The sequence below is a fragment of the Vanacampus margaritifer genome, chromosome 5 (assembly GCF_051991255.1).
Source record: "Vanacampus margaritifer isolate UIUO_Vmar chromosome 5, RoL_Vmar_1.0, whole genome shotgun sequence".
Classification (NCBI taxonomy): Eukaryota; Metazoa; Chordata; class Actinopteri; order Syngnathiformes; family Syngnathidae; genus Vanacampus; species Vanacampus margaritifer.
The window spans coordinates 16,144,527-16,160,447 of NC_135436.1; the positions used below are offsets into that span (position 1 = coordinate 16,144,527).

The 15,921-nt window shown below is 41.4% G+C and overlaps 2 protein-coding genes across 4 annotated transcripts in view; one reads left to right on the plus strand and one right to left on the minus strand.

Annotated features, from left to right (window-relative positions):
• Positions 1-7,548, plus strand: part of vtna (vitronectin a) — a 9,024-nt gene extending 1,476 nt beyond the window's left edge. Inside the window, exons 2-9 of the mRNA XM_077565521.1 lie at positions 319-383; positions 1,332-1,451; positions 1,536-1,973; positions 3,013-3,152; positions 3,727-3,883; positions 3,958-4,110; positions 4,309-4,803; positions 6,118-7,548. Coding sequence (XP_077421647.1) covers positions 326-383; positions 1,332-1,451; positions 1,536-1,973; positions 3,013-3,152; positions 3,727-3,883; positions 3,958-4,110; positions 4,309-4,803; positions 6,118-6,239 — 1,683 coding nt within the window. The 5' untranslated portion in view covers positions 319-325 and the 3' untranslated portion in view covers positions 6,240-7,548. The remainder of the gene's footprint in view (positions 1-318; positions 384-1,331; positions 1,452-1,535; positions 1,974-3,012; positions 3,153-3,726; positions 3,884-3,957; positions 4,111-4,308; positions 4,804-6,117) is intronic.
• Positions 7,545-15,499, minus strand: scarf1 (scavenger receptor class F, member 1). 3 transcript variants are annotated; one of them, XM_077565518.1, is made up of 12 exons: positions 15,359-15,499; positions 15,168-15,229; positions 14,939-15,040; positions 13,401-13,941; positions 12,854-13,072; positions 12,376-12,504; positions 11,169-11,275; positions 10,973-11,084; positions 9,203-9,327; positions 8,969-9,106; positions 8,575-8,903; positions 7,545-8,400 (listed from the first exon to the last, which is right to left on the minus strand). In XM_077565518.1, exons 1-12 carry the CDS (start codon positions 15,454-15,456, stop codon positions 7,825-7,827), a joined length of 2,538 nt encoding a protein of 845 aa, XP_077421644.1. In that variant the 5' UTR covers positions 15,457-15,499; the 3' UTR covers positions 7,545-7,824. The 3 variants fall into 3 exon arrangements, with proteins under 3 accessions (XP_077421644.1, XP_077421643.1, XP_077421642.1); XM_077565517.1 differs by having other exon boundaries at positions 7,545-8,037; positions 8,143-8,903; XM_077565516.1 differs by having other exon boundaries at positions 7,545-8,903.
• Positions 15,500-15,921: the final 422 nt, after the last annotated feature.

Consider the following 15,921-nt stretch of genomic DNA (forward strand, 5'->3'; position numbering starts at 1 on the left):
CTTTACCAATACTGCATAGAGATAGAATTTAGGCCTCATTCAAGAAATAAGTAAGAACTATTATGTTGATAACAAAAAGTGCATGGCTAAGAGACTCCAAACCTATAACAAAAGTAGGATTTTAAACAACGTGTTGCTCAAATGTGATCTTTGTATTGATCTCCTTCTCTGTGTTTCTCCGTTTATTTACCCAAGCAGAAAGAATGCTGCAAACTTGGCAAAAGCAAACCCCGGAAGTGGGGTGACTGACACATGTTTCTAATGATTGGGAGCACACAGTCCATCGTTTCCATCTCATTCTGTCCTCTCCCACTGCAGAGGAAACATGAGGCGGTGGGCCGTGCTGCTCCTTGCTCTCGTCGCTCGAACCTTAGCGGCAGACGGTGAGTACAAGCACAATTTACATTTACAATTCAAATAAAAGATGGTGAATATAAAATTTAGAGGAGATTATACTGTATGTATTGCCCAGCAATTGGCTGCCGAAATACGCCTCTACACTGTCAGATGGAATTAATTATCTTTGTTGTTCTGCTTTGTAGTCAAGCAGAACAGCAGCCATTTTAAACAGTAGGCTTTGATTATCAAAATAAATAAAACCATGATACTTTTAAAAAAGAATGTGATCTCTAACATTATAGGTAAATAATTTGGTATATATGGAGAAGTACATGTACAGTAAGATGGTCGGAGTAAGTGTGCACACCCTAAAATAGTTTTTTTGTTTATTTTGTTTTTCAAATCCATGCCAGACATGAATGCTTTTCTTAGACAGAACAGTGAAGTGGTTCCCTTGTCTGACTTATTTGCAGGTTCAGTTCCTAGTACTCAGTAGCCACTTGTAATCGGGTTATGGCAGCTCACTTGGAATTTGACAGTATTATACAGAAAGTTATAGTCTTACACTAAAGTACGATCGTCTTATGGAATCAATTTTTAACTCTCTGGCCTGACTGCCAAGCGTCAAGACAGCGAGGCACCATTCATCACTTGGCCAATAGCAGATAGTGAAGACGTTGAAGTCTGACGGTGGCGACATCAACATGTGACAAGTCAGGATCAAGCAAAACACAGCTAGATTTTTTTACAAAAAAATTCCTCCTGAGGGCTATGGATCTAAGACTGGAACAAAGGTTTACCTTCCAATAATCCTAAACACACAGGCCAGATAACAAAGGAATGATTCAAGGACAAGTCTGTGAATGTCCTCAAGTAACCCAAACCCTTTCGAAAGTTTTTTCAAGGCCTTGTTTTTTTTTTCTCATCAGATAACTGTGTATGTGTGTGTTGACTTTCTGTAGAATAGTAACGTGACTTCTTCTCGCCCTCAGAGTCCTGCATGGGCCGCTGTGAGAATGGCTTTGACTCGGAGAAGAAGTGCCAGTGCGACACCATGTGCAAGTACTACAAAAGCTGCTGCATCGACTTTGAGGCCACTTGTGGCATGATGAGTACGACTCCCCTCTTGTGGTGTCACTGAGCTAAGCTATAATATTGAATAATTGAAAAAGAACATTTTTACTCTCTTCCCTCAGCTCGCGGAGACACATTCGAATTGGCGGAAGACGATGAGGATTATCTTGAAAGTACCACGCCATCCGCGCCTTTTGTCCGTCCCACTCTGCTGCCTTTCTCTGACTTTGTCCTCAGACCACAACAGCGACCAGAAGCCACATTAGAAATGAATAAACCCCCGCCAAGAACCACCTTGCTACCATCAGTAAACCCCACAAACAGCGCTAAAGACAGTGTTACCGCGAGGCCTCCGAGAGTCACCGTCCCACCATCAGTAAAGCCTCCCATTAGCACCAACATCAATAACGCAGCAGCTCAGACAACCGCACCTCCTCCTACTACACCTGCAACCACACCCGGCACCACTGCAGTTCCTGACCCTGATGCTGAGACGTGCAGCGGCAGGCCCTTTGACGCGTTCATGCAATTGAAGAATGGCTCCATCTTCGCCTTCAGAGGTGACTGGCGCCGCTCTCTTTTCATATTCAAACCTTTATTAGATTTTTGAGCAGAGGCAGTGATTCAAGAGTAAATAGAGATAGAACATTAAAAAGTGGGTTCAGCTCGGCCTCACAAGTGTATCCGAATTGCTCCACTCACCCTCGCTCATATTTACTGTATAGATCTATCTTGCGTGAAAAAGGGGAATTGAGCTTTGAAATTCAGCTTCGGCGTTGGCTCCTTTTGCTCTCAGTTCCTTTCAACCTTCATCTCCCACACCAGGTATCTGCTCACAACTGCAGTTCCTGTCAACAATCCTAAAAGAAAGAATTCCCTAATTGCCCAAAAGGGGGTTACCAATAAGACATGAAAGGCGCGAGGCATCTACCCACACACTCTGGCCGTGAACAATTATCTATGATTATGAGCCGTGAACTGAACGAGTGGAGCATGTGAAAAATGAGTCGGCAACTGGAGCTTTTCAAGCGTTTTTAAGAGATATATATTTTAAAAAATCTAATCTGAGGAACTGAGCAGTAAACAGTCACTTGAACTTGAGTGGGGTTTTTTTGTGAGATCAGTGCCCGATTGTTCAAAGCACGGTCTGAATATGGTATTCTGGTTAATATTGCGTTAGTGGAATACGAGTTAAATCCAGCCGTTTTTATGCATCTCAGAGGGTGGCCATTTTGACACTTGCTGTGGACCGAAGATGAGCTCCGGCAACAACCACTCACAGCGCACCTGTTTTCTGAAGCTGAGCTGTGATTGGTTGTTTCCTGAGACCTGAGCAACATTGATGTCATCTTCAGTTGACAGCAAGTGGCAAAATGGCCGCCCCCTGAGATGGATGGATTTTGCTTCATAACTCTTATTCCACATTTGTAATATTAATCAGAATGTCGTGTTTAGACTAGTGAGGTCACATATAACATATTATTGTCAAGAAATGTTCAAAGTTGACTTTCCCTTTAAGGAGATTTAACCGACTGTTAACTTTCATGGCACCGTTCATGGCATTTTATTGTAAAGACAATTCCTCGTATTTGTTTGTAGGTCAGTACTTTTTTGAACTGGACCAGAACACGGTACTTCCTGGCTATCCCAAGCTCATAAAGGACGTGTGGGGCATCAGCGGGCCCATCGATGCCGCTTTCACCAGGGTCAATTGCCACGGGAAGACGTACATATTTAAGGTACGCAAACGTGGACCCCAAGTAGAACTTTCAACATTTGCTAAAATATCTCATTCACTGCCATTGACGGCTACAGATGTCAAAAATTATTTTCAATTTCAATTAGTTTAGCATTTTTCCCACTTTTGTTAACAAGAGTATGGAAACCTAGAGGGAAAAAAATGGTACATTTAGAACAGATATATAAAATTTGTGATTAATTGTGAGTTAACTAGTGCAATCATGCGATTAATTACGGGGAAAAAATTACGCCCCTAATTTTTATAAATCTTTTCTTTTTTTGGAAAAAAAGAAAAGATTATGAAAAAATTAGGGGCGTCAGGGGATTAAATTTTTTAATCATAATTAATCGCATGACTTCACTAGTTAACTCTTGATTAATCACAAATTTTATATCTGTTCTAAATGCGCAATAAAAAAAATGTCTAGGTTTTCATACTCTTGTTAACAAAAGTGGGGAAAAATGTTAAACTAATAGAAATAGTTCAAATTAATTTTTTACGTCTATAGCCGTCAATGGCAGTAAATAAGTTAAGTGTACAAAGAGCACTCACGCTGAAATAAATTCAAACAGGGGAACAAGTACTGGAGATTTGACAACGGCGTTCTGGATGAAGACTACCCTCGTGCTATCAACGTGGGCTTTGACAATATTCCGGATCATGTGGACGCCGCCTTCGCCCTCCCCGCTCACAACCACAATGGCAGAGAAAAGGTGTATTTTTTCAAAGGTGAAGCAGGATTTCTCTTGTAATCATGTCACACACCTGCTTATTCTTTTGCCTCTTTTTGCTGTCGTCATCAGCGGATCAGTACTACACCTATGAGTTTTTGCACCAGCCATCCCACGAAGAGTGCGTCACCATGTCTGAGATGTCGCCATCCACGCTGTTCAGACGCTACGCTAACATGTACTCCAGCAACTATGAGAGCTTTTTCAGTGATCTCTTCTCAGACAGTGAGTTGTACGGCTGTGATTGATTCCCTTGCTCAAGGGCACATCAACAGTAGTCATTACAAAGACTAGCGCATGGTTTTGTGCTGTGATATTGTTTGGCTGAATCAAGGTTGGGAAACACTGCTCTAATGTTTTTTTTTTTTAATGAAGAGTGGGTGGCATGTTTAATTGGATTCCTTTGTCTAATGTGTTCTTCAGTGCCCCAACGTCACAGCCATTACCACTTCATTGACAAAGACTGGAAGGGTCTCCAGTCACCGGTGGAAGCTGTCATGGCGGGCCGTCTCTACGTCCCTCCAACACGACTCCAGCCGGACAGACAATGGGGCCGGTACCAGCAATACGGTCAGCAGTACGGACAACAGTACGGACAGCAGTACAATCGGCAGTACGGGCGAAGGAGGTGGAACCGCTCGCCCTTCTGGGACTCCATGGCCGACAGGGGCATGAGCATGGGCCAGCAATTTGCAGAGAGGGGGATGGACATGGGCCTGAGGTTGGCTGAGAGGAGGATGGAGATGGAGGAGAGGCTGGGACGAGACTGGAGCAGACTCTGGGATCAGGACTGGGACCAGGACAGGCGCAGGGACGGCTACCGGCAGAACAACAGAGACAACTACGACTCCCGATACAGGAACGATCGGTCCCACGGGAGGAGGCTGCCTGTACAGAGCGTTTACTTCTTCAAAGGAGGTATTGTTGCTTATACAGTGGTACTTTCACTTACATGCTGCCACTCTTTTTGTTGACTACTTGACTGTAAAACAAATACAGTTTTTCAGAAAAGTCACATTTCTGCAGATATTTAATTTAGGGGTGTCAAAATGAGTACATGAATTTTAAGTTAATTTTAAGTTCCTTTAGCAACACTTTTTTTTTTTTTATGCATGACTAATGAGCGCCGCCCCTTACTTGGAAAGCCTGGACTGGACAAGTTACTTCATGTTAAAGATTAGATAGCTCTTATATGAAAAGAAAAATGCACTCATCTTGTGGCAGAAGAATGATCTCAACACTAATCAATATCACACTCGTTTTTTACAGTACAGAACATCTTTTTCATTTTAACTCAATTTTAAGAATTACTATGAAATCACTGTATAATTGACTAAAAGATGCAGCCATATTTCTATTAGTTGAATTTTTTTTCACTTTTATGCTAACAAGAGTAGGAAAAATATTTATATGTACATTTTCTTGTGCATTTAGAACAGATATGAAATTTGTGATTAATCGTGAGTTAACTATTGAAGTCATGCGATTAATTACGAAAATTTTAATCGCCTGACACCCCTAACTTATTTATATATATTTTTTGGTTGCTGTCACTCACACAAACAAACATGGTCTCCCAGGCAGGGAAGCGAACCCATGCCATCCTGCATCATAGGCAAGTGACGGTACAACTCCGCCACCTGAAGCCCTGACACCCCAAATTTAATTACATCTTTTTATGGGGCAAGACTGAAAAGTGTACTGCTTATTTAACAGTGTAAATTTATTGTCAAAATCACTCAAAATACAGCCATTAATAACTAAACCACTGGCAACAAAAGTGAGTACACCCCTAAGTGAAAATGCACCATTCACTTTTTTTTTTATTAAGGTGTGTTTTATCGGTTTTACATTTTACAATGGCTTACTTTTTACATTTGTACAACAATTAACATGAAACATGACACGTGAGTAGGCGCATGCACAACGTGAATAACTCATTAAAGTGTCGGCTTGGTGCTTTATTGTTTTTCTGTTTTAATATTAACATTGGGTAACTCATTTTTACAATTGTACGTTAGTTCAAATGACCTTTTCAGTAAAACAGTTTTTATGATGACAACAGTTTATGATGGAAGCATTTATTTATTATTTATCACTCGTGATGGACACGGCTTGCATGCAGTGTAATGTAATAGTCCACATGACAAAGTTCTCGTCACAGTGACTTCTTCAGTAGATCCGTGTTCTTACAGCTGTCAATAAAAACTTTTATTCCCCTGTCATGTGCAGATAAATACTACCGAGTGGACCTCAGCACCAAGAGAGTGGACCCGGCCACGCCTCCCTATCCCAGATCCATCGCCAAGTACTGGCTGGGCTGCAAGGACACAGCAGGAGCTGAGAGGAAGTAACCCCAATCATTTTTTGGGTGGACATTCACACTACATTTGCCTCAGATGTGATCAGTGTAACACATAAGTAGCTTGCTTGTCAGTTTGAGCAAACATTGATGATAATCTACAGTCCAAAGTCTAGCTGACCCACTTTGTTCACTTCCATTACGTCATAATACAGTACAGAAGCTTTAGAGGTACTGTTTCTGAGTGTAACTGAGTGTAAAAGATTAAAACCACCTGCAATGGTGGCATTCATAATTTACACAGCAGGGTATAATTTATGATCACTTTATTTGCATTATAATTTCCATTTACTCATTTATGTGACACCCTTGTGTAACAAGTCATAGGCTTTTATGATTTTTCTTTTTGACTTAATCAAGTAACTTTTTTGAAACTATTCATTACATTTAAAAGGCTACAACATATTAATCTGAAATCACGTAGATGTAATCCTGTAACAATATCTGTAGGAGAAATGAGTTGTGGGTATTGATGGACAAATGAAGCTTCATGAAACACTTGCGATATATTTTGACTCCTCTAGATGGCACTCTTGGTTTAATGATGCAATAGAAATGTATTCAATTTCCATTACGCTAACCTTTACCTTTAAATCAAGAGCACCACCCAGACGAGTCAAAAAGTATCACAAGTGCTAAATGAAGTTTACTAGTTAGTAGTAGGAAAATGAAGCTTCATAAAGCACTTGCGATACTTTTTAACTCCTCTAGATGGTGCTCTTGGTTTAAAGATAAAGGTTAGCGTAATGGAAATTGAATACATTTCCAATGCATCTTTAAAACAAGAGCCCCATCTAGAAGAGTCAAATATATTCAAAGAAGTGCTTCATGAAGCTTCATTTGTCCATCAAGTAATAAAATTTATCTTTAAACCAAGAACACCATCTGGAGGAGTCAAAGAGTATCTTCATTCTTCATGAAGCTTTATTTTCCCATTACTACTTAGTAGTAATGGGAAAATGAAGCACTTGCGATACTTTTTGGCTAGTTACTAGTTTACTAGTTAGTAGTAGGAAAATGAAGCTTCATGAAGCACTTGCAATACTTTTTGACTCCTCTAGATAGTGCTCTTGGTTTAAAGAAAAAGGTTAGTGTAATGGAAATTTAATACATTTCCAATGCATCTTTAAACCAAGAGCACCATCTAGAAGAGTAAAAAAATATCACAAGTGCTTCACGAAGCTTCATTTGTCCATCAAGACTAGATGGGTCACAAATCATACACTGGGTTATCTTTTTTTTACACTATTAACAATGTGTTTGTGTTTATCTGTGACGAATAAAGACATTACATAGCTGCACCATTGTTTTGCCACCGTGTCAGTATTTTGAAAAATTCAGTCACAACTACAATTGTATTTCAGTCTGTAAGCACCACGGTACAATGACCAAAATGAAAAACAAAGTTGCAAAATGCACTATTGAATTATGGGAACAAAAAACAAACAAAACAACTGTCATAAATAATAGTATAAATGTTACACCCAATATGACATTACTGTTTGTTTATTTCATGATTAAGTATTAAGTTTGTAAATATATTCCAAAAGTCACCATTGCATTACAGTACAGTACTTTTATGGATTTGTGTTTGAGATATACGAGTGTGTAATCATGACGTTTTCATAGCACGGCTCATCTTTCACACTCACCACTTGCCCGTCAACGGTCCTGACCTGAATGAGAGTGACAGCGTCCCCTGCTGGCCCCACAGTCAAGTAACTGCTCTCAGTTTGTGCCCCATTGGAGTCATGTCCCTGAAAGTCCGTCGATGCCACTTCCGGAACGCTCTTCAAAATGGACGACAGCGGTCTTTTTAGAGGAATGCTCTCTGACGACCCCGTGTCAGTTGAAGCCGTTTGAGAGGTGTTTTGTGAAGCGTGTTTTTTCCTCACGGGTTTAGTGATGGTGGTGGGCTCGACACCCGAAGGCCCGCCCTGCTCCCACAGACTCCTCCGTGCCCCAAGTTTCTTCCTGGGGGGTTTGGCGACGGCTTCGTTGCCCTTGGGTTTGCTTTTGCCAGGCTCCTGCTCCCTTTGTCTCTGGAGACTTCCGAGTCGCCTTAACATGGCCTGAACGGGGCCTTCTGAGCTCGATTCCAGCTTGGACGTGGGCCGCCCCGTCTTGCCCACCGTCACGTACACTGTGGTGACCTTGTTTGAGACACCAGATGGATGATCAGAAGCGGAAGGGGCCGACGCTTTATGTAGAACAGCTGTGCTGGACATGGGACGTCTTCGCCCTGATCCGGTTCGGGTTGTGTTGCTGGACTTTCGATCCTCCTCCTGGTCCACAACCTCAGAGCTCAAATCTTGGTGATCCCTTACCTGAGCTTCTACGCCATCTTCCCTCTCCTCAGAATCACCTCCATCTTCCTCACCGGGTCCTGCAGAGAGCATCAAACCGCCCCAGGTGGATTTGGGTTTGCGCTGGGACAAAGAGGCGGCGTCTTGCGCCGAGCCGCGCCTCTCCTTGGGGCTGAAGCGGGTGCCCTCTGCAAAAGAGACAGACGGCCGCTTGGATTTGGCAATGCTGGAAGTGCGGGGGATGTCGAAGGGGGAGGTTATGTCCTCGCAGCTGAAGCCCGACGGGTCCAAGAGCATGTTACACTTGGAGCTCATCTCCTGGAAATGGCTACCCTCCATTCCTGGGATGTCTGTTAAAAAAAAAAGAGCGAGAGTAGATTTGCAGTTTAGGACCACGAAAGGTCATGTGAAGTACCTTCTCTCGGGGGCACGCAGTAAAGAGCCTCGCCCTCCTCTTCATCACTGTCGAAGGACGACCCTTCAGTCACCCAGCCGGATGAAGGAGGCTCAATGAAGCTGTGGTTGAAGGTCAGCTCTGGGTCATGGTGAGACACTGCGTGGAACATGACATACAGTCAATGCAAATATTATCAGCGTTTAGCAGTCCAAATGTTTGAGAGGGGATAAGAAGTTTTTTTTTATAACGGACCAGTGACACGAGGGAGGCCAGAGGACCAATCAGAGATGCAGGGTAGGGCAGCACCAATGTTAGCCAAGACACTGTAGACGTGATATTTCATCCGCACTGACAGTCCTCCGTCTGCCACAGTCATCCTGGAAAGGTGGACGGTACAATAGCTGGTTCAACCCCAAACAGTTACTGGAGTACTTTGAAAAACTTTTTACATTTTTATTACGAACTTGGTAATATCCATTCATTCTTTTTCTATACCACTTATCCTGTCGAGGTCGTGGGAAAAATGAATGTCACATGTCTCACAACAAGCATTTGATTTCTCCCAGCCAATTAGCAAAAGGGATATCATAATAATGAAAACAAACATAAAAATTCTTAAACAAATTCATGATTCTTTTTTCGAATTTTTGAAAATGTACAATTTTATGAGTCCAGCACATATTTTAAATTAATAAAATTAAACATAAATGTCACAAAAGTATATACTGAAATAAAGATCTCATTTCTGGGCGTGTTCAGTTGAACAAAAAGCTATTATTCTTATTGTTACTTATCTTATTATTATTATTGTAGTGGCAAAATATGGATACACGGGTGCCTTCTGCCATCTATTGGAAAAGCATTTTATTGTTCTGCCTGCCAATATGTTGCTGGCATATTTGGATCAATAATATTATTAAATTCTGTAGAGCAAATTTTGTTTTAAACAAATTTACACTTGAAAGACAGTAAAATATTCAAAATAAATTTTACTCTAAATATTTTCAGTGTGTACAAGAGAATTTACCTATCGCATAAAAAAAACCTGTTAAAGATTTTTCAGTGAGAAATTCAAAGTAAATTTTGCAAGGAGAGATTTTGACTAAATGTACACAAGGGTTGAGGAACAAACTCACAACCTTCAGCTTGGGAGGCTGCCACTCTACCATATCCAAAAGGAGAGCAAAATCAATGTTTTTGGTCTTGAAGTGACGATTCCAGCTGACACGAGCAATATACTACACACAGTAGGAGCTGCATGGCTCCCAACCTGAAGTTGTGGGTTTGTTCCTCAACCCTTGAGTGACTTCTTTATTTTAATTCAATGTTTTATTTTACTCTCTTCCAAGTGTAAATTTTACTCTGTTTAGAGTGGGTCCAAATAGTTTCGAGTCAAATTTACTCTACAGAATTTGCTGTGACTTATTTGTGGTAAATTATGGTCAAATTATGTGAAACTGAATACGTTTACCGCTTGGCCATTGACAGAGGCGGACACTTTTTGCACTGTTCGCCCTCCCCCTTCTTTATAACCACTCTAGCTGCTTTTGTCTCGTGTCTTAACGAGTTCATCTTCCCCGTCTCCTACATGTACAAGTCTTCAGATTTGGTGTAATGTTGATATGAGTTTTTTTCCCCAGGCATCTTCCCTTCTTATCTCGGGGAGCTTTTTAGCGAATATGACCTTTTACGTTCTGTCTCTCTCTGTTGGTCATTGGTTTTCATGTTTCTTGGACGGTTTGAGCCTGTTATGTGAAATGTGCTGCTTTGTGCAATGACAATAAAGATATCAGTTTTAATTTGGAATTTCAAAAATGATTTGACAAATCTCTGCCCGACTTTAAACCAGGTGTTAAGGTCTGACTGGAGTGCAACATGTCTCACAGAAATGGTAAATATGGATGAAACAACCACAGCAGAAGAGGAGGAAAAGGAGATCGTGTTTTAACTGATAAGTGTAACAAATAATACATCCACAGTGACGTGTACACTGTACACTATGTATGCTCGTTTGATCCTGACCTGTCTTTGCCATCTGCTGGACCTCCTCCACAACACAGACAGCAGCAGAAGACCGCAAGGAGCAACAGGAGCAAAGGAACCAGTAGACCTGCCAGTAGAGCACCTCGGCCACCTGAAACAAACACATCAACACTTTTACACATCACAAATGTATTGATATGGGTGGCTGAAAGAATGAGTGCCTTTAAAGACATACTGTTGGGGCAGGCACCAGTGACCGGGTGGCAGCTGACGCCTTCGCCACAGTCACAGGCTGAGGAACAGTTGAGGCCAAATTGTGCGGCAGAGCAGCTGTAGTTGCAACTGAAAACCATAGTGACCAAAAAAAAGAATGATGTCATTTCACAACAGTAAAATAGGGCCTCTTGTGTTTAAGCTCTGAGTCACCACCTCTTTTTCTGCTTTCAACAATATAAAGGCTAATAAAAGGGCTGACATCAGAGAGTAGAAAATAAAACGTATATGCTTTTTTTGCCTTCTCTTCTGGCACAATTTGTAAGGCATGTTAGGCGTTCTGGCAACCCAAGGGCATTTGCTATTGCACGCCCTCAGCGCACCTGACAATTTGGTGACAAAAAGTAAACTTGACCTTAGACTAGCTAAAAGCAGGTCTAAGTTGTGGTGCATATGGAGTTACAAAGTGTTGGTGAATTTGATCGAGGCGCAGATTCTGCGCTATTTTATTCAGTAATGTGACGACAGGATGCATCGAAACCCCTATTATTATTATTATCATTATTATTATTATTATTATTATTATTATTATTATTATTATTATTATTATTATTATTATTATTATTATTATTATTATTATCATCTTTTTTTATTACCTTTACTATATATTTATTTGCACTAGACTTGCATTGAAAACCCTAAAAGCTTTTCACTGAAGCTGCTAATAATAACAAAAAAAACCCATAATGAATTAAAACATGTAAAACTTAAAAAAAATAATAATAATCCTGCTACAACTGCGCATAAAGTCTCATCTAAAATATCTTTACTCAGCACTTAACTGAGGCTTTAGATCAGGCTCTTCGCCTTTAACATAGAGGTGGTCAAGTTATTGATTTTGGCCAATGAAATATTGGTCCACCCCTCATTAGTGGCTCTACAAAGTTGCTGGGTGTGCAAGAACCGGAACCTGTAGATATCAATCTAAAGCTTCCAAACAGGTGACATCAGTGCACTGAGTGAGCAGCCCATATGAGAATAGGAATGATCTCAGCTTCCTGAAATAATAATAATAATAATAATTATTATTATTATTATCATTATTATTAAGTTTTGATAAATTTTTGAGTAATTGAAGTACAATTGAAGTACAATAGTGGAGGAATTTGACGGCGGAAAGTGACGTCGCTGTGACTGTGTGTGCGTCTGTGTAGTGAAATGCAGCCCACCTCTCCCCCTGAAAGCCTGGCTGACAGACGCATTTTCCTGTCACGTGATGGCAGTCACCATGGTAACATGGACTGCACAGGAAGCGGCAAGCCTCTCCATACGTCCTGTCAGGGCAGACCTCCTCACACCTGGCAATGGAGCAATAATGACTCGCTTGAGTTAATACATCTATCACGTTTCATTTTTGGGAAAACATTTTTGTGTATATTGTCACGGCACGTACACACAATCAATGGAAATGACAATATCATCGGACATTACGTTAAACGGACTGAAATATGTTGAAATTCAAAATCTAAAGAGGTCCTAAACAAGAGTTGTGTGGAACACCAATAACAATATGTTATTATTTTTGGTTGGTTGAAATTTTCATTGGATCACACTTTCCACTACTAAGCTGATTCAAAAAAGCTCTTTGTATTGGACCTCTTTTTCTTTTTCTTTCTTTTCTTTTTTTGCCATTTTTTTTTAACACACCTTGCTCCTGTCCATCCCGGATTACAGCTCCAACATTTTCCAGTCTTGGGATCGCAGGGCTCGTTGCTTCTGCACCGTGGGCACGTCTCCTGGCAGCTGTTACCATAGTAACCGGGCGGGCACAGGCGGTCGCACCGTGTCCCATTCCAGCCGGTCTCACAGGCCGCGCATGCGCCGTCGGTGGGCGAGCACGGTTCGTCTCCTTTACAGCGTCCACAACTGAGAGCACGAGAAGAGTTACCGTATTTTCCGCATTATAAGGCGCACCTAAAAGCCTTTAATTTTCTCAAAAAACGACAGTGAGCCTTATAATCTGATGTGCTTTATATGTGGATCGATATTAGTTAAGTAAGCTCCATTTAGTGGATGCTTAACGCAACTCCAGCCACTACAGTAGCTTCTATTCTGTGTGCCTTAAAATGCGGTATATATAGAAAAAGGTTTTAAATCGGCCATTCATTGAAGGTGCGCCTTATAATCCGATGCACTGCAAAAAATACGGTATGTAATATGACTGGTTGGCCTCGGGAATGATGAACACACGAACCTCATTTTACAACCTCTGCCGTACATCCCAGGTTGACACGGCTGGTTGCAGTAGTCGCTCTCGTACCCCGGGTGGCACAAACACTGTCCGGTGGCGGGGTCACAGCTACTGTGCGTGAGGTCACAATTACATCGCCGGTCACAGCTGGGCCCCCACCAGCTGGCCTCGCACTCGCACACGCCGGTGCGCTGGTTGCACTGCGACAAGTAGCAGTTGCAAGTGACGGGACATTTCAGCCCCCAGTGCCCCTTGAGGCACTGACAGCGGCCCGTCAGTTGGTCGCAGCCGGGACCCACGGAGCCCCCGGGGATGCACTGGCACGGCTTGCTGCAAGTGGACGTCCACCAACCCTCGTCGCAGGTGCAGTTTCCGTACACGGGGTGGCAGATTCCATGGCGGGTGCATTTGCAGGCGTATTGACACAGGGGGCCCCAGCGGTTCGGGTAGCAGGTGCACTCGCCGGTGACGGGATGACAGTGGCCATGTGGGTGACACGGGCACACTTGACGGCAGTCTGATGCCCAAAACTCAGGAGGACATCCTGAGACGACAAGATTAATAACTTTTTTTTTTTAAAGACAAGACTAATAACTAATAATTTTGGGGATCCAGAGACCCCTTGCAGAGACAATTTTTTCCAAAAACGTCCTCATAATCCTAACGGCAATTAATGATAGCTATTAATGATAGTGTTCCTTTAAATAAAAGTTTGACTATTTTCGATAGAAAGGGTTCAGTGTTATGGTAACAGATTCAACTGTTTAAAGAAAAAATTATTAAATTAAAAAAAATAAAAACTGTTAGAAGAACCTGTCTCTCTCAATATTTAGGCATACACCTTCTTTAAATGATGCAACCTAATAATTTAGAGCAAATTATATACATAAATATTTGAAACTCCGAAAATTATAGCATTATATATATTTATATCTCTCTAAAAACCATGAGACACGTAATGTAGAGAGCTCCCTATAATCTATGAAAACAAAACAAAAATCTATACACACATTTAAAAACAAATTTATTTAAAAACCAATCAGACTTAAAGAATATTACTTAAACATGAATATTACTTCGATTGCCCGAGATAAAAGGGGTGAGCAAACTTTTGCAAATTGTGCTGTAAATGTGATAAAAACAATATATATTAACAAAGAAAAAAATGTGTATGTAAAATTGGAAAAATGGTTTGTTAATTAAATGATGACACATTCTCAGTATTAATTTCATCATTAATAATTAATGTAATTAAAATATATTAAATGTATTAAAATATTTCATTTTTATTTACAAATTTAATTGACATATTAACCAATCACTTAATTAAATCAATAAATAAAAATACATAAATAATGAATAATTGACTAATTACCCCCCAAAAAAGGGCTGAACAAATGCAACAAATTGTACAGTATTGAACTCTAAAAATGTAAATGCTTGGTGGAACAGCATGAAAACTTTGGTCCTCCTACACTTGTAACATTAAAGTTTCTCAATAGCATAATGGCGAAAACATCCACCATTGTTTGTCTACTCACGTGTTTTACAGTGAGCTCCATAGTAGCCCGGTGGGCAGCGACAAACCCCAGGATAAACACAGAGCTCATCCTTCAGGCAGGCCTGCTCACCTTCACACACGGCTGTAAACATACACACACACACACACACACACACACACACACACACACACACACACACACAAACAAGACTTACTATAGCCAAAGCCTCCATAGGATGTAGTAAACAAATGAGTACGCACAAACTCACGTATTGTGCACTCTTTTCCATCCTGACGCCAGCCTGTGCAGCACATCAAGGTGGATGGATCCCTTTAAAAGCAATTGATAGAGTGAACATTTAACAAGTGCTCATAAATGAGACAAACAAGTGACCTCTGAACCTGCATGAACACAATCCAACTCCCATTCCATGTTTACGGGCGGGTAACAAAGATGTACCTGGGATTGTGGCAGACGTTCCTCCCAGCAGGATCCGGCACGAGTGAGCAGCACAGCCAACAGCAGCATAAGGTAGTCAGAGTTGTGAGGAGCTTCATCGTCGACTAATTTCTATTTAAGAGTTTGTATTCCCAGCTCACTCAAGTGTCTCGGTTTAACCAAAGACACCCTCCACCCTTCCCTCGTTCTTTTTCCCTCTCCACTGAGTCGTCTTGTGGCAGCAATGCAGGGGTCAGAGCCACCGGGTTTCCTCTTCCCATTTCCTGGGGAAGCTGAAGCCGCTTCCTCCTATTCAGCCTGATGGGACTTTTTAAAGATGGGGCCGCACGCATCAACAGGGACTTGCTAATATTGAACTAGCACACAAGCTCAATGTTGCCGGTCTTGTTCCCAGAAGCTACGCCGGTCCCGTCATCCGGGAGATGATGCACAAAGCCACAATGTAGCCTACTGCAGGAGGTTACCTGGGTTCAAAACCCGCTTGGGCCACATTTGAGGACATCCGTGTGGTCCGATATCAACTGACTATCAGATCAGGAAATTGATTATAATTTCTAACCTTA

Coding starts and splice junctions, on each gene's coding strand:
- scarf1 (XM_077565516.1), bottom strand. CDS start 15,456: ATGAAGCTCCTCACAACTCTGACTACCTTATGCTGCTGTTGGCTGTGC. Junction 15,230..15,358: donor AACGTCTGCCACAATCCCAG/GTACATCTTTGT, acceptor TTGCTTTTAAAG/GGATCCATCCACCTTGATGT. Junction 15,041..15,167: donor TGGAAAAGAGTGCACAATAC/GTGAGTTTGTGC, acceptor GTATGTTTACAG/CCGTGTGTGAAGGTGAGCAG.